General features: G+C 40.3%; 1 protein-coding gene across 4 annotated transcripts in view; it reads left to right on the top strand.

Moving 5' to 3' along the window:
* Window positions 1-15,736, top strand: part of LOC138795522 (midasin-like) — a 75,193-nt gene that overhangs the window by 55,040 nt on the left and 4,417 nt on the right. For 2 of the 4 annotated variants that reach the window (XM_069974733.1, XM_069974737.1), the window contains 15 exons: window positions 1,715-1,896; window positions 2,207-2,350; window positions 6,288-6,438; window positions 7,631-7,926; window positions 8,376-8,534; window positions 9,276-9,377; window positions 9,825-10,026; window positions 11,081-11,254; window positions 11,412-11,572; window positions 12,515-12,598; window positions 12,982-13,097; window positions 13,463-13,637; window positions 13,717-13,790; window positions 14,210-14,324; window positions 14,410-14,473. In XM_069974733.1, coding sequence (XP_069830834.1) covers window positions 1,715-1,896; window positions 2,207-2,350; window positions 6,288-6,438; window positions 7,631-7,926; window positions 8,376-8,534; window positions 9,276-9,377; window positions 9,825-10,026; window positions 11,081-11,254; window positions 11,412-11,572; window positions 12,515-12,598; window positions 12,982-13,097; window positions 13,463-13,637; window positions 13,717-13,790; window positions 14,210-14,324; window positions 14,410-14,473 — 2,199 coding nt within the window. The remainder of the gene's footprint in view (window positions 1-1,714; window positions 1,897-2,206; window positions 2,351-6,287; window positions 6,439-7,630; window positions 7,927-8,375; window positions 8,535-9,275; window positions 9,378-9,824; window positions 10,027-11,080; window positions 11,255-11,411; window positions 11,573-12,514; window positions 12,599-12,981; window positions 13,098-13,462; window positions 13,638-13,716; window positions 13,791-14,209; window positions 14,325-14,409; window positions 14,474-15,736) is intronic. The other 2 variants (XM_069974734.1, XM_069974735.1) reach the window with 2 other exon arrangements.

The raw sequence follows: 15,736 nt of genomic DNA, 5'->3' as shown, positions 1-15,736 counted from the left end.
TATATTAAGGCAACATCATGTTATCCCTGTAATCCTTAAAGTGTCACTGTTTAATTTTTCTTTTTCTTGCAGAAAACAATAGTACAAGCAATTTTAAGAAACTTTGTAATTGGGTTTATTAGCCAAAAAAAAAAGCATTTTTGCCACGAAAAAGCAGTTTGAAGCTCTCCCCCCTGTCTTCATGATTTTCTATGGAGAGGGGAGGGAGATCAAAACAGGACAACAAAGAGTTAATTCACAGCTACATCACCGCTCTATCTCCTCTGAAGTCAGCACTGACCTCTCTGACCTCTGAATAGCAGCTTTCACAGTTCCCACTGTGTAATCCTTTGTTCTCTGCTCTCTGCTGCCGACTAATCCCCTTTCTCCATAGGTTCCCAGGGCCCGACTGAGGTTAAAAAGTCGAGATTTCCTGATAATGAGCAGTGAATGAGAGAGAGGAGGGCAGGGGACCTGGGGAAAGTATTTTTTAATGCAGATAATGGCATATTTACCTAATTAACCCAATTACAAAGTTTCTTAAAATCGCCTGGACTATTGATTTCGGCACAAAAATAAAACGACAGTGACACTTTAAACAAAAGAGAAAACAAGGTAAGATTGACCTTCCAACAAGTAGGTCTGCCTCCTATGGACACTAAAAAAAAATACGGTAACTTGTTGTCTGCAGGAGGGGTGTATAGCTGGGAGGAGAAGAGGACATTCCTTTGCATACTGTTTGCCTTCTAGTTGCAGCAGCTATTACCATGCTCATAATCTTTGTCCCCCAGTGCCATTGATGAGAGAGTTTTTTTTTATTATTATTATTTTTTTATTGTGTTAATTGCAAAACAAGAGTCCGTGGAGCCTCAGTTACGAGTCTCAAAACACGGGATAGCCAGATATCTCTAGCCTGTTGCCAACGGGGTGCCTCCGTGATGGGGAGAGCACCACACCACCCTGATAAATAACCCCTTAAGTCCCACTCTGTTGCGAGTATTGGAACATAGACAGGGAAACAACAGGGTGGCCCCTTTTGTCAATGTCTAACTCAAGGTGCGAGTATTGCGATTATGACAAGGGCTTACAAAGGCAGGCTTCCACCCGCAGACAGCCGTTTTGGGGTATTTGCCCCTCGTCAGTGTGGGGTAGGATTCTGGCTAGTTGGGGCAATGACAAATCAGCAAAACACAGTATTCACTGAACTCAAGGAGAACGGCTGTCTGTGGGTGGAAGCCTGCCTTTGTAAGCCCTTGTCATGATCGCAATACTCGCACCTTGAGTTAGACATTGACAAAAGGGGCCACCCTGTTGTTTCCCTATTTATGTTCCAATACTCGCAACCGAGTTATTTATCAGGGTGGTGTGGTGTTCTCCCCATCATGGAGGCACCCCGTGGCAACTGGCTAGGGATATCTGGCTATCCCGTGTTTTGAGACTCGTAACTGAGGCTCCACGGACTCTTGTTTTGCATATTTAAATTTTGGGGGCATCAGTGGAGACTCTTGATTGAGTACTTAATTGGAATTTTTTTTCGTTGTTCTCCTGGAGTTCAGTGAATACTGTGTTTTGTGTGTTATTTATTGGTCATATATTGGAACTGAGAAACAAATTTTTGTTAGAATTGTTTCTGTAGAAGTCCATGATAGCAGCATCATCTCCTCACTGATGTTATCAAGGCAAGATGGTTATGTTTGACGTATACCTGCTTCATTTTTATTTATTTATTTTTAAGCAGAACATGAGGATGATAAATCCAGCAGTGAGGAAGATGATCTTGATAAGCAAATGGGAGATCTTGGTGATGCTGATGCAGACAAACTTGATGAACGCCTTTGGGGAAATGATGATGAAGATGAGGATGACGATGATGGCGACAGTGATAAAGCAGAAGAGACTGGACCCGGAATGGATGTGGTGAGTACACAGTAAATCAGTCTGGCTTTTAACATGATTATGTAGTTACAGAGTTTAAAGGGGTATTGTGATCATCAAAAGCCACCTCCTATCCACTGGGTAGGGGATAACTAGCTGATCGTTGGGGTTCCTAAATGAAAACTGAAAAATTTGTTCCTTAAGTGAATCCCCCAAGAAAGGGGGGATTTTTTATGTCATTTTATTGGTGAAAATTTTTTTTTGCCATAGCTACTGACTTAACACTTTCTGTTGGCTATCGTGAACTGTGATTAAGCTAATACTAAATGTTACTCTGTTTATATAATTTAAGGGTGAATCGGAGCTGGTTGCCAAAGACGATAACCAGAATGTTGGAGACCAGGGGAAAGATAAGAAGCAGGACCCAAAAGAGGAGACTAAAGAAGAACAAGGGGAGGAAAATTGCAAAGACAAAATTCATGAACAACTAGATGAGGTAAGCTGTATGTTACCTTGGAATCCTTTAAGTGACCCTCTGCCAGACCTCTTCTACATGCTTTTAAGAAGATTTTGCACAGGTTTTTTTTGGCAAGTTTTAACTTTCTTTTCTTTTTTCTTTTTCTTTCAAATCAACTGATATCATAAAGTAATACAGATTTGTCATTTACTTCTATTTAAAAAATCTCTTGTCTTCCCATACTACTTAGCTGCTGTATGTCATGCAGGGAATGTTTTATTTTCAGTCTGACACAGTGCTCTCTGCTGACATCTCTGGCCGAGACAGGAACTCTGTCTCTGTTTTCTATGAATCCCCATAGAAAACCTCTCCTGCTCTGGACAGTTCCTGTCTCGGCCAGAGATGTCAGCAGAGAGCACTGTATCAGACTGAAAAGAAAACATTCCCTGCATGACATACAGCAGCTAATAAGTATGGGAAGACTTGAGATTTTTTAATAGAAGTAAATTACAAATCTAAATAAATTTCTGACACCAGTTGATATGAAAGAAAGATTTTCCCTGGACAACCCCTTTAAGGCTGGGTTCACACACAGTATATTTCAGTCAGTATTGTGGTCCTCATATTGCAACCAAAACCAGGAGTGGATTGAAAACACAGGCTCTGCTCACACAATGTTGAAATTGAGTGGATGGCCGTCATTTAATGGCAAATATTTGCTTTTTTTTTAAAACGGCCTTTGTATTGAATTAATAGCAGTTATTTACCATTATATGACGGCCATCCACTCAATTTCAACATTGTGTGAACAGATCCTTTCTGTGTTTTCAATCCACTCCTGGTTTTGGTTGCAATATGAGGACCACAATACTGACTGAAATATGCTGTGTGTAAACCCAGCCTTAAGCTGAGGTCAAACTATAACTAATAACAGTGTGTTAAAACAGGATGCAGTATTTCGTTGACTTTAAATCAATTTTCCCACATTCCAGTAAAGTATTTACCTTATGAACAAATTCCCATCGCATTGGTGGTGATATCTGAATCCTTTTTAATCCAGTTCTCAGAAATGTGTATTAATGCAATGAAAGCGATTAAAGAGTTTTTGGAGGGCCGAAATGGGCTGATAATCTATCCACAGGATAAGCCCATAAGTCTTGGATCACACCCGCACTACGCAGTAAACTGAGTTGAGGTCCAATAACACGGGCTGATAAAGGCCTGATCAATATTGTAAATGAACGCCGATCGGCTACTGGGTCTATTACACAGCCCGATTAGCAAGGACTGCACAGACATGATTAGCGATGTCCATGCAGCCCTTGCCCAAACAGTTAATACTTCACCTGTCCACGCACCCTGTCTTCTTCTGCGCTCTGTATCCGTCCCAGCACCATGCGCTGCAGCTTCAGAGCGGCCTGTCTGAGCTGACATGCCACTCAGCCAATCTGCTTAGCTTCTTTTTGCTTGAACAGGAGCTTCAATACAGGCGCTGAAAAGCTGATCAATGTAAGTCTGGCACCCCACCGATCAGTGTCTGATGAGCTATTCTGCGGATAGGTCATCAAGCTGTTTTAACCGGAAAACCCCTTTAAGAGGTAGCCACACAAAAAAATTGTGGAGAATATAAAGTTGGGCATAAGAACCATTTTAGTCAAGTCTGTACACATTACAGACAGAAACCATTAAAGGGGTAGTGCGGCGGTAAACAGTTATTCACAGAATAACACACATTACAAAGTTATACAACTTTGTAATGTATGTTATGTCTGTGAATGGCCCCTTTCCCCGTGTCCCACCACCCCCACCCGTGTACCCGGAAGTGTGGTGCGCTATACATACCTGTCACGTGCCGACTCGTCTCCGATCTTCAGTCTGCGATGTCGTCTTCGGCCGCCCCGGCCGAGTCCCTCCGAGCGGCCTGAGTGCCGGCCGCCCTCTTCAGCGTCATCAGATGCTCAGCCGCGATTGGCTGAGCACAGTTATGTTCAGCCAATCGCGGCTGAGCAGCTGATGACGCGGCTGAGCAGCCGAGGGCGGACGGCACTCAGGACGCTCGGAGGGATTCGGCCGAACACTACATCGCAGACTGAAGATCGGAGACGAGTCGGCACTTGACAGGTATGTATAGCACACCACACTTCCGGGTACACGGGTGGGGGTGGTGGGACACGGGGAAGGGGGCCATTCACAGACATAACATACATTACAAAGTTGTATAACTTTGTAATGTGTGTTATTCTGTGAATAATTGTTTACCGCCGCACTACCCCTTTAATGCCAGACCGCTATTTTGTGTCTTAAAGCGTAACTGTCATTTCAGGGTCATTTTTCTGAAACCATTAAATATCAACAGTACAAGCGATTTTAAGAAACTCTGTAATAGGTTTTATGTACTAAAAGAGTTTCCTTCTGTAGTGAAAAAGCAATCTCCCAGCCTCCCCCCTCACATCAAATGAAGCAGGATTTCTGTCTCCATTATGTGGCTATGGAGAGGGGAGGGGCTGTTAGGAGTGACTGAGCACGGAGGATTTCTGCAAAGCACAACACCCTGCAATCTTCTCTCAGTAAGTTCATAGATAAGCACTGACCTTTCTGAAACCTGAATCCAGCGTTTTAGGTGCCCAGAGAGTCTACAAACAGCTGACCTTCATGTCACCTCTTCCTGCTCCCTCATCTCCCTCAGCCCCTCCCCCTTTCATAGGCTTACAATGGAGAGAGCAGAGCCCGTCTTCCCTGGCTTCTCTGTAATGACGTGTTTGCCTGATAATGCACAGATAAGAAGTCAGGGGGGGAGGCTGGGAGATTGCTTCTTGAGTACAGAAGGAGGCTTTTTTGGCTGATGAAACCTATTACAGAGTTTCTTAAAATTCTTAAAAGTTTCTTCTGCAATAAAAAAAAAACGACAGTTACGCTTTAAGTCTTTCAGAAGCGTTTAGTCATAAATGTTGGCAGTGACCTGCACTACAGTATACACACAGGGAATAGAGACTCCATCCATAGAGATTATCCAAGGCCCTAAGGCAGAACCACTATAAGTGGTGCCTTGGATTATGAGCATAATTTGTTCCTGGACGGCGTTTGTAATCAAAATCCATAAGAAATCACAGAAATGCCGACAATTGGTTCCACACCCCAAAAATAATGATTTATTACTCTGAATAATATGTAAAACAGATGAAACAAACATTCAGAAACAGCAGAATATGTGATATTATAAGTTACTGTACAGTAATGGAGAGGATGGGAAACACAAGGGCGGACAGAGACTGCAGGGAGCATGAAGGAATGAGCAGGGCAGATGTGGGCACATACATACAGCACTCTCTGTGCAGGGAGAGAGGGGTTACAGCTATGTAGAGATTACCTCCACAGTCCTGTCCCCTGATGCAAGCCCCAGCTTGAAGTGGATCTGCTATGATTTGGAAGGTGAGGGAGACTTCCTGGGTCGGAGTTCAGTGCTGTAGACCCCGCTATGAAGACCATGCCCCTCCCCCTCCCACCCAGTACAGGGAGCTCTTAAACAAAAGCAATGCTCTTAAACCAAGTCACAATTTTGAAAAACTGTGAAAAACGCTCTCAATCCTGGTTACTCTTAAATCAAGGTACCACTGTGTGTGTGTGTGTGTGTGTGTATGTATATATATATATATGTATATATATATATATGTATATGTATGTATATATATATATATATATATATATATATATATATATGTATATGTATGTGTGTGTATATATATATATATTCATTTGTGAGGGCAACCCATATATTCCTGGGTTATTGAATTTTTTTCTCATTTTGGGGCCTTCAGAACCAATTACAAGTTTTCCATACAGTTTTGCACTCAATACAATATTTTTAACTTACAATGGTCATCCTGGAAGGAACTTGAAGGACCGCTGTATATTATTTTTTGAGTTTATGCTTCCAGATGCCATTTCATACATATTTTTTCCCCTCTTTACATTTCAGCGTGAATATGATGAGAATGAGACCGACCCTTATCATGGTAAACAAGACACCAATGAAGAACCAGAAGCCCTTGAACTTCCTGATGATTTGCATCTGGAAGGTGATGAGGGTAAAGCGAGTGGAGATGAGAAAGACGAAGAAAACAATGAAGGTAAGGATTGCATCTTATAGGAGCGTCAGACTTTCACAAGCTTACTTGCTACAAATTGTTTGTGGTTGTTTAAGCCATAATGTTCGTAACACATCCTGCTTATATGTAGTTTCTGCTGCATAGTTATGTACACACATACCATAGAGGTGACTATCTGTGGTTCTCCTATCCTTTGCACATTGGTTGTATGACCTACAGCGTTCTTGTTTTCCAGGTGCTTGTCCCTCTTGTTGAGGGATGGTGGCATGATGCAACAAGCGGAGGGGGGCCCACTTTATTTATTTACTATTGAGTTCCTTTCTCCTTTATGGTGCTGTGTATAGAGACTAGTATTACTGACTTCTAAATATTCTTTTTGTAGTCTAAGAATATTTGGTTACTGTGAACACATTAATATGGTGTCAGTATTTTAAATGCAATAGTGCTGGCCAAGCTACCCCCACCCACTTTTATGTACAGTGTATATATGTGTGTGTGTGTATATAGATATATAGATATATATGTATGTATATGTTCTGTTAGTATACATGATACGTGCAATCCTATGTGTGTTGTGTGCACACCGGAACGTGCATACATGCCATCGACTTCCAGGAATGGACAGACAGTAGATGCTTGGGTCATTTCTGGCATAACAAGTAAGGCTGGGTTCACACTACGTTTTTGCAGTCCGTTTTTTTTTTTTTTTTTTTTTTTTTTTTTTTTTTTTTTGCAAAAAAAAAACGGATGCATGTGTGTGCATCCGTTTCGATCCGTTTTTCCATTGAGTTCCATTATAAAAAAAAAAAAACTGATCAAAACAGATCCGTTCCTTTTAACGTACACAAACGTAGTCAACCTCATTTTAGTGTCCGTTAAAAAAAACTGATCCGTTTTAGTCCGTTTTTTTTATAATGCAATTCTATGGGAAAACGGATGCACACACATGCATCTATTTTTTCATCCATTTTTCATCTGTTTTTTTTTGTTTTTGTTTTTTGTTTTTTTTTTGCAATAAAAAGGTTGGAAAAAAAAAGATTGCAAAAATGTAGTTTGAATCCAGCCTAAGCAAGCTTTTAGCAAGATACTTGAAATATGGATTTATCCCTTTGGGATCTTGTGGTTAATGTTTCCTTTTTAGCAAAACTAACTGTAAATAAAAGTATCAGTTTAAAAATACATTGATGGAGCCATTTGTTGTGCATTGTTCTAGAACAAAATCCTTTTGACGTAGAAGAAAAACCTGTGGATATAAAGGAGGAAAATGAAGGCCAAGAAGAGAATGATGAAGGAAAACAAGATGCAGAGGCCCAAGAAATGAGTGAAACACAACAGGAGGAACAGAACAAAGATGAACAGAAGGAAGAAACAAAAGACTTAGTGGAAAAATCTGAAAATGAAGATGCTGAGGAGAATACCGCTGAGCCCGCAAAGGAGGAGGAACAAAAACAGGAGCCAGAAGGAGATGATGGAAATGAACTGCCAACAGACAACGGGCTCCTTCCTCAGGTAAATCCTCGGATTTTTTGAGTAGCAAATAGCTTCATACATAAAAAATTTATACATACATACATACATACATACATACATACATACATACATACATACATGATATTGATACAGGTGTCTTTTTTTTTATTCTGTGAAGATATTGAGAGAAGTGCTGAGTGTGTTTTATGCAATACAATTTCCCTGGCACTATCCTCATATAGAGGTTCGGGGAGCGCTAAATATAGTTTCTGAAGACCCTGTAAAAAGTATTACATCACAGCAATATTAATAATGGGGAATAGAGTTCTATGACCAATCAATAAATATTATGCATGATATACAGATCCCAGTACCCTGTACATCCAAAGCTTCTCAGGGCCAAATAAATGGCTGTGATAACATGAAATGCATGTTGTATGCGGAGCCACATATAGTCATGCTGACGTCCATTTTTTTTTTTCTGTCAGAATGATGAGGATGAAAAAATTGGTGAAGATGAAGAGGTCCCGGACTCTGAACATAGAATGGAACATGAGGCGTGTGGACAAACTGCAGAGGACAACTTACAGAGTGATAGTGCGGCTGAGTTAGCTGGAGCAGCTTCAGAAAGGGATGAAGCCAAAGAGGTGATTAAGATATGTTCACTGAGGCTTAAAGCGTAACCGTCATATCAGGGTCATTTTTCTGAAAACAATAAATATAAGTAATAAAAGTGATTTTAAGAAACTCTTATAGGTTTTGTTTACCAAAAGAGTTTATTTCTGTACTGTAAAAGTTGTTTTCCTTGGTCCCCCCTCACTGCAGAAGAAGCAGGATTTCTGTGCCCATTATGTGTCTATGGAGAGGGGAGGGGCTGAGAGGAGTGAGCACAGAGCAGTCCTGCACAACACCCTGCAATCTTCTCTCAGCAAGTTCCTAGATAAGCACTGACCTTTCTGACCTCTGAATCCAGTGTTTTAGGTGCCCAGACAGTCTGCAAACAGATGACCTTCATGTCACCCCTTCCTGCTCCCTCATCTCCCTCAGCCCCTCCCCCCTCCATAGGGATATAATGGACACAGCAGAACCCGTCTTCACTGGCTTCTCTGTAATGAAGACGGCTTTGCCGGATAATGCACAGATATGAAGTCGGGGGGGAGGCTGGGAGATTGCTTCTTGAGTACAGAAAGAGGCTTTTCTGCCTAATAAAACCTTTTATAGAGTTTCTTAAAATCGCCTATACTACTGTTTTCTGCAATAAAAATAAATAAATAACAGTTACGCTTCAATGATAAATTCTGCAGAAAGTAATTTATTTTGGTGGGAAAAATATCTGTTCTCTGGGATAAAAGATGCTTGCGAATTCATCTTTTAAATGCTTTATCTAGGATCATGGTACAGGATCGGCAGATGCAAGTCAGTCTGAAGGTCACGATTCAAAACTGATGGCACGTATGGCCCTAGAAAAGCACAGTGTCCGTCCTACTCAGGTAAAAGGCTTTAAAATTGGGTAACCAAATTGATGTGTATATTTTAGCAGCTAGCTCATCCACAGCCTTGTAATTTGAGGTTTTGCAGGTTGTTCATCAGTCCAGTGTCATTGAAATCAGGCCCAATTTTCTGTTTGGTATCTAGGCTTAGAATTTTGGATATGTTACTAGGCGTTAAACGCTGATGACTGAAACGCTGAGACTGATAAGCTAACCTAGTCCTTTACATGTTCGTCTTGTCATCTCGCCGCATCTTCTGTATGTTTAGTGCCTGCTGTTTTGCCATTTACTGGTATATTATTGATCAGCTAGTGTTACATAAACATAGCACTAGACATGAACAGTACTCGATTGTTCATCTTCAGTCATAATGATTTATATTTATTTATGTTATAAGTGTAAGTTTGTTCTTGACCTATATGTACCTGATGCACATTGATTTATTAGAGTATCAAGCGTAAACCAGGGCAGTCAGATGATGATCGCACTTTGGGGGATTACACTGAACAAGTCCAAAAAAGAATCAAGACCATGGAGTCCAGCAGTGAAATGGAAGATGGTGACAAGCAAGCTAAAAACCAAGCACAAGAAGCTGATGCTTATGAGCACATCAGGGAGGGAGCCGAGTCTTATGATGCACAGACATACGGTATGTACCACCAAATGGTTGCTGGCAATCCAACATTGGCCTTTTATTTTTTAATTTTTTTTTCTCTCTTTTATACTTTGGCCGTACACTGCTGATACGTTTATAGCAATTTATATAAACATTGTGGTTGTGTGTATGCCTGTGTATAGATAGATATTATAGTTAAGACTCTCAGCCCAATTTAACCTTATATCACTATATGAATATATCGTAGACAAATGGTAGACCTTCTAGACTTTCTGGGACAGATGGCAGACCTTCTAGACTTTCTGGGACAGATGGCAGACCTTCTAGACTTTCTGGGACAGATGGCAGACCTTCTAGACTTTCTGGGACTTTTAGTTTTGCTTAGGCCATGTTCATACAATTTATTTTTGCACCCATCAAATTTCCATTTTACATGTCAAAAATGACCAAATAAGTCCCCAATCATTCTCTTTATTGAATACCCAAGTTCCATTGACTTTATCTGTACTATTATGTATTTATTTTCCTTATTTTTATTTTTTTACTTTGACATTTTCAAACCAATTACCAGTTTTACATAGTTAAAGGGGTTATCCAGCGCTACAAAAACATGGCCACTTTCCCCCTCTCGTCTCTAGTTTGGGTGGGGTTTTGAAACTCCGTTCCATTGAAGTAAATGGAGCTTAATTGCAAACCACACCTGAACTGGAGACAACAGTAGGGGGAAAAGTGGCCATGTTTTTGTAGAACTGGATAACCCCTTTAAGGCGTTATCAGCTCAACATACAATGGTTGTCCTGGAACCAGTTAATATCATATGTTGTGGGACCACTGTATGTTAAAAAAAAAAAGTTTTATTTTAGGGCATGTTGGTTGGACATTTGTTTCTTTGCCTTTAGAAATGTAGGCCTAGATTTATCAAACTGATGGGAACTCTTGCAGCCAGGTTTTTTCCCACAGCAACCAATTTGCTGCTGCTTGTTGGAAAAACCAGGTTGTGTGAGCTTCAGGCAGCTTGATAAATCTGATGCATAGTGTTTGTGCATGGTTTCAATGTTTTTTTTTTTTTTTTTTTTTTGCTTTACAGATACAGCTAGTAAAGAGCAAGAGAAGTCTATACAGCCTCAAGAGGAGGAAAAAAATGACAGTGCTGCAAATGAAGATGGCGAAATGGAGACACAAGAAGATGAGTGCCTTGAATCTGTCAGCGTTGAACAGCTAAAGCCAGAGCAACCAAAATCTAGAGAGTCTCTTGCACAAGGTGAATAGTCACTATGTTCAAAGATGTATATCATCCAATAATAAAGCTGTTTCTCCTTTGCTGTGATTTGGCTTTCTAATTTAATTTTTTTTTTTGCGTCTTACATATGACCTCTTGCTATGACCCTTAAAAAGTCTTTAAACCCTTTCTTATACAGGGCCTATGGAATCTGAAACAGAGGTGCCAGGTGTAACTAATGAGGAGGAGATAATGAATAAAGATTCAGAATTTGCGAATACAGACATGGAGAAACCTGAAAGAAACAGAGAATCAACCATACACACAGTCTGGGATCTTTTAAGAAAGGAAACTGTGCAGGTAAAATCACCCACAGTACAGGCTGTATTAGGCGGCCCGTTGCCTCCTGCAAATGAGTGCCGATCTGCTATCACATGGCTCGATAATTTTTTAGCAAGGGCTGCACAGTCATCATTAGCGATGTCTCTGCAGCCCTTGCCCTAAAATGTATACATTACCTCTCCACAGCCCCCGGTACTGTTCTGCTCCCCCTCTGCTCGCTTCCTGGAGCCGCTGCTCTAGCTTCAGAACGGGCCTCTTAACATACAGGCCGCTCAGATAAACACTGGCCGGGACCGCCAAAGACCCGCTCTGAAGCTACAGTTGCAGCTCCGGGAATAAAACAGAGGGCTGAAAAACACCGGGGTCCATGGAGAGGTAATATATAGGTTTTTTCTTTTAACAGTCACCAGCCATCTGCTGCTTATAATTATTACATGTAGCAATGCCCACCCAGAGACTGATTTTAGGTCAGGACCAAAAGACACGATCAGCCAATGATCGTTGTTGTCTCTATTAGGGTCCATTTATCTGACAGATTATCTGCCAAAGCCAGGAATGGATTTGAAAAGAGAAGAAATCCCAGGTTTTCCTATATGACCAGATCTCTGTATATATTTTGTTTCTGGCTTTGGCTTCAAATCTTTGGCATATAATCTTTGTGTACACAGTGCGATAATCTGCCTGATTCGTCCAATTATTGCTCCGTTTAATAGGGTCCTAAATTCACTACCATAGTGTGTGGCTGCAGAAATCCTCAGATTTATTGTGTATGTGGCTACCATGACTTGGTCATTTGAAGGTTGTTGCTAGGAATTCTCATATGGTATAACTGCATTTAAACTTCTCCAATTGCTTGCAAGTACTTTTGGCTACGGTTTTAAGATTTGATTTCAGTTTTGTGTTACATTGCATGCAAAGGAACAATATGCTATACTTATATGGTGTACTTTGTATCCTTAGCAGTCTCCTCAAAATCTTGAAGAGCTTAGAAAAGAACTTGAAAAACAGCTTGAAGCATGGTATACACAGGGTGATGTTGAAGAGGTGAGCATTTTTAATGATAGATTCCCGCCCTGATATATTGGTTCTTCCCTCCCTGATATATTGGTTCGGTTCCCTCAGCTTTTTTAAGCTGTCACTTGCTTTAAGTTCCAAGATCGATGTGATCCTAGTTAGTACTCCAATGGATTATTCATGTCATCCACCCTTGCCTTTTGTTTTGTTAATTCCCACACCTTGTCACATGGAGGTTCTCTGAACTGTGGCAGTACAACCCCCCCAATAAAAGTTCGTACTCTTGCAGCCTTTGTTCTTTTGGCTGATGGCATTCCACAACCTTCCTATAATCTCATCCTTTTTTCACATATCCGATATTACAATGGTGTTATTTCAACAATATGGAATAGTAATAGTCATTTTTCTTTCAGGAAAAGGCTGCAACTGAAATGTGGCAGAGTTACCTCCTTCTCACCGCTTCCCTATCTCAGCAGTTATGCGAACAACTGCGGCTTATTTTAGAGCCTACAAAAGCGGCGAAGCTCAAGTGAGTTTTTAGTTCTATATTGTGTATTTCAGTGTAGAAGTCTGTGCACTTTTCATAGTGTACCAGCTAAAGCAGGGATGGGAAACCTTCGCCCCTCCAGCTATTGCAAAACTACAATTCCCATCATGCCTGGGCAGCCTTTGGCTGCCCAGGCATGGTGGGAATTGTAGTTTTGCAACAGCCGGAAGGCCGAAAGTTCCCCATCCCTAAGCTAAAGCCATCCAAAATTAGTCTGAATTTATTGACTTAGGAAAATCTTGGGTTACTTTGTAAAATGTCAGAATTGTATACTAAACTGAAGGCCTAGCAGCAGTGATGGCATCCACTGCAAACTTTTGCTTTAATCTTGTTCTTCCGTCTTTCAGGGGGGATTACAGAACTGGAAAAAGACTGAATATGAGAAAAGTGATTCCATACATAGCCAGTCAGTTTAGAAAAGACAAAATATGGCTGCGCAGAACGAAGCCCAGCAAGCGGGAATACCAGATCTGTTTAGCTATTGATGATTCTTCCAGTATGGTCGACAACCACTCCAAGCAGGTTAGAATTTTTAGGCTGAGCATTTAATATCCAAAAGTTGGTTTGTCAGTGACCTGATTAAATTTAATTTATTTTACAGCTTGCGTACGAGTCCCTTGCGGTAATAGGAAATGCACTGACTCTTCTGGAAGTTGGACAAATTGCTGTGTACAGGTATGTAACCAGTGCAGAAAGGGAAACTAACAGCAGGAAGGTCGTTTTACACAGGATAGGGCATACCTGAAAGATTGCAGGGTCCCCCACAATCTGGCGTACAGGGACCCCAAAATGCTGATACTGTGGATAGAGCATACTTTTATTATTGTGTACAATACTTCAGTTTAGTGTACAGTACGGGGGCATTCACATGTTTGCGAATTTGTGGACGTTATGGACGGTGATGGTGAAGAAATGTCATAGATTCGTTCCCCACCCACCATGATACTGACACATCATGCCGGGCGGAGGACGGATCCATGACATAATGTAAATGCCCCCTTAGGGTTCCTTTCATGACTTTTTCTTGGGCCCTATAGGCTTCTGTTGCTTTTTTTAAAGTGTCCCTAAGTTTATATGAATTGTTTCTATCTTAGTTTTGGAGAAAACGTCAAGCTCTTACATCCGTTCCATGAACAATTTAGTGAGCAGTCTGGATCCAGAATACTTAGTCAGTGCAAGTTTCAACAGAAGAAAACCCTGCTGGCCCAGGTAACCAAGAAGATATATTGGTCCAATCAAAAAACATGCTACTTATTTCCTTATGCGATAACTTAATTTTCTTTTTTTCCTATAGTTTTTAGAATCTTGTGTGCCCATGTTTGCTGCTGCGCAACAGATGTCTCAAACCAGTAATCCAGGTGAGCTAAGATGTGCGACAGACGTTGTATTACATATTATGACTGTTATACCAGTGTAGCCAACAAACCCCTTTAAACCAATGTATACTGTATAATTTGTCCTACATAATTTTTTTTTTTTTTTTTTTTTAACATTGCTTTGAATTTGCCTTTTCTTAACCCCTTTCTGATCACTCACTGTGTGTGTATATATATATATATATATATATATATATATATATATATATATATATATATATATATATATAAAAAAATCAGCCAGGAAGTAGTCCAGGGTCCTAGCAGCACTAGCAATCTGGGGGGTGTACACAGGAAAAAAATCAATATCCCCAAAATGACTGCGTTTTGTTACTCTGCTCTGTTAACAAAATAAAGTGTGATCAAATGGTTTACGTGTACCATACCGGTACGGCATATGTCCACAAGAGGAGTTCGAGGGGGGCCGCGCCACTCGCTGCTCCCAGGGGGACTTCAAATTACTGTGTAATTGTATAAGAAAAGTGTTTTCATTAATAAACAAAAAACCTCCCCTAATAAAAGTTTGAATCACCCCCCTTCCCATTTTATAATTAAAAATAAATAAACAAACATGTTTGGTATCGCCACGTGCGTAATCGTGTGAACTATTAATTTATCACATTCCTGATCTCGCACAGTAAACGGCGTAAGCGCAAAGACCCGCCAAAATGCAAAAATTGTGCATTTTTGGTCGCATCAAATCCAGAAAAATTGTATCTCATCTTTTGCATATGCACAATCATATCATATTAATAGAAAGAAGACGACATGGCGCAAAAGAACACCTAAATCAGCCCCATAGACCAAAGAATTAAAGCGTTATAAGCATGGTAATAAAGCAATTTAAAGGAAGGTTTTTTCTGTAGAAGGTGTTATTTCCATAGTTTTTCCATAGGACGAACAGCGTAAAAACGGAAAAAAAACAAAGAATTGCGTGTTTTTTTTCAATTTCACCGGGCATATAATTTTTCTTTTGTGTTTAACAGCATATTTAATGCAAAAATTAAGTCTGCAATTGCAAAGTAAAAGTAGTGACGCAAAAAATACGGGCTCATGCGGATTTCTAGGTAAAAAAATGCAAGTGCTATGGCATTTTAAACACAAGAAGGAAAAAACAAAAATGCAAAAACAAAATTTTTTTTTTTTTAATATATATTTATTTTTGTGTAAAAGACTTATAGTGTATAACTTATGTTACCATTAAAAAAAAAAGCCCTTGCACAGCTTCATTCGTGAATAATAAAG

The sequence above is a fragment of the Dendropsophus ebraccatus genome, chromosome 6 (assembly GCF_027789765.1).
Source record: "Dendropsophus ebraccatus isolate aDenEbr1 chromosome 6, aDenEbr1.pat, whole genome shotgun sequence".
Classification (NCBI taxonomy): Eukaryota; Metazoa; Chordata; class Amphibia; order Anura; family Hylidae; genus Dendropsophus; species Dendropsophus ebraccatus.
This window is presented reverse-complemented; position numbering and strand designations above follow the sequence as displayed.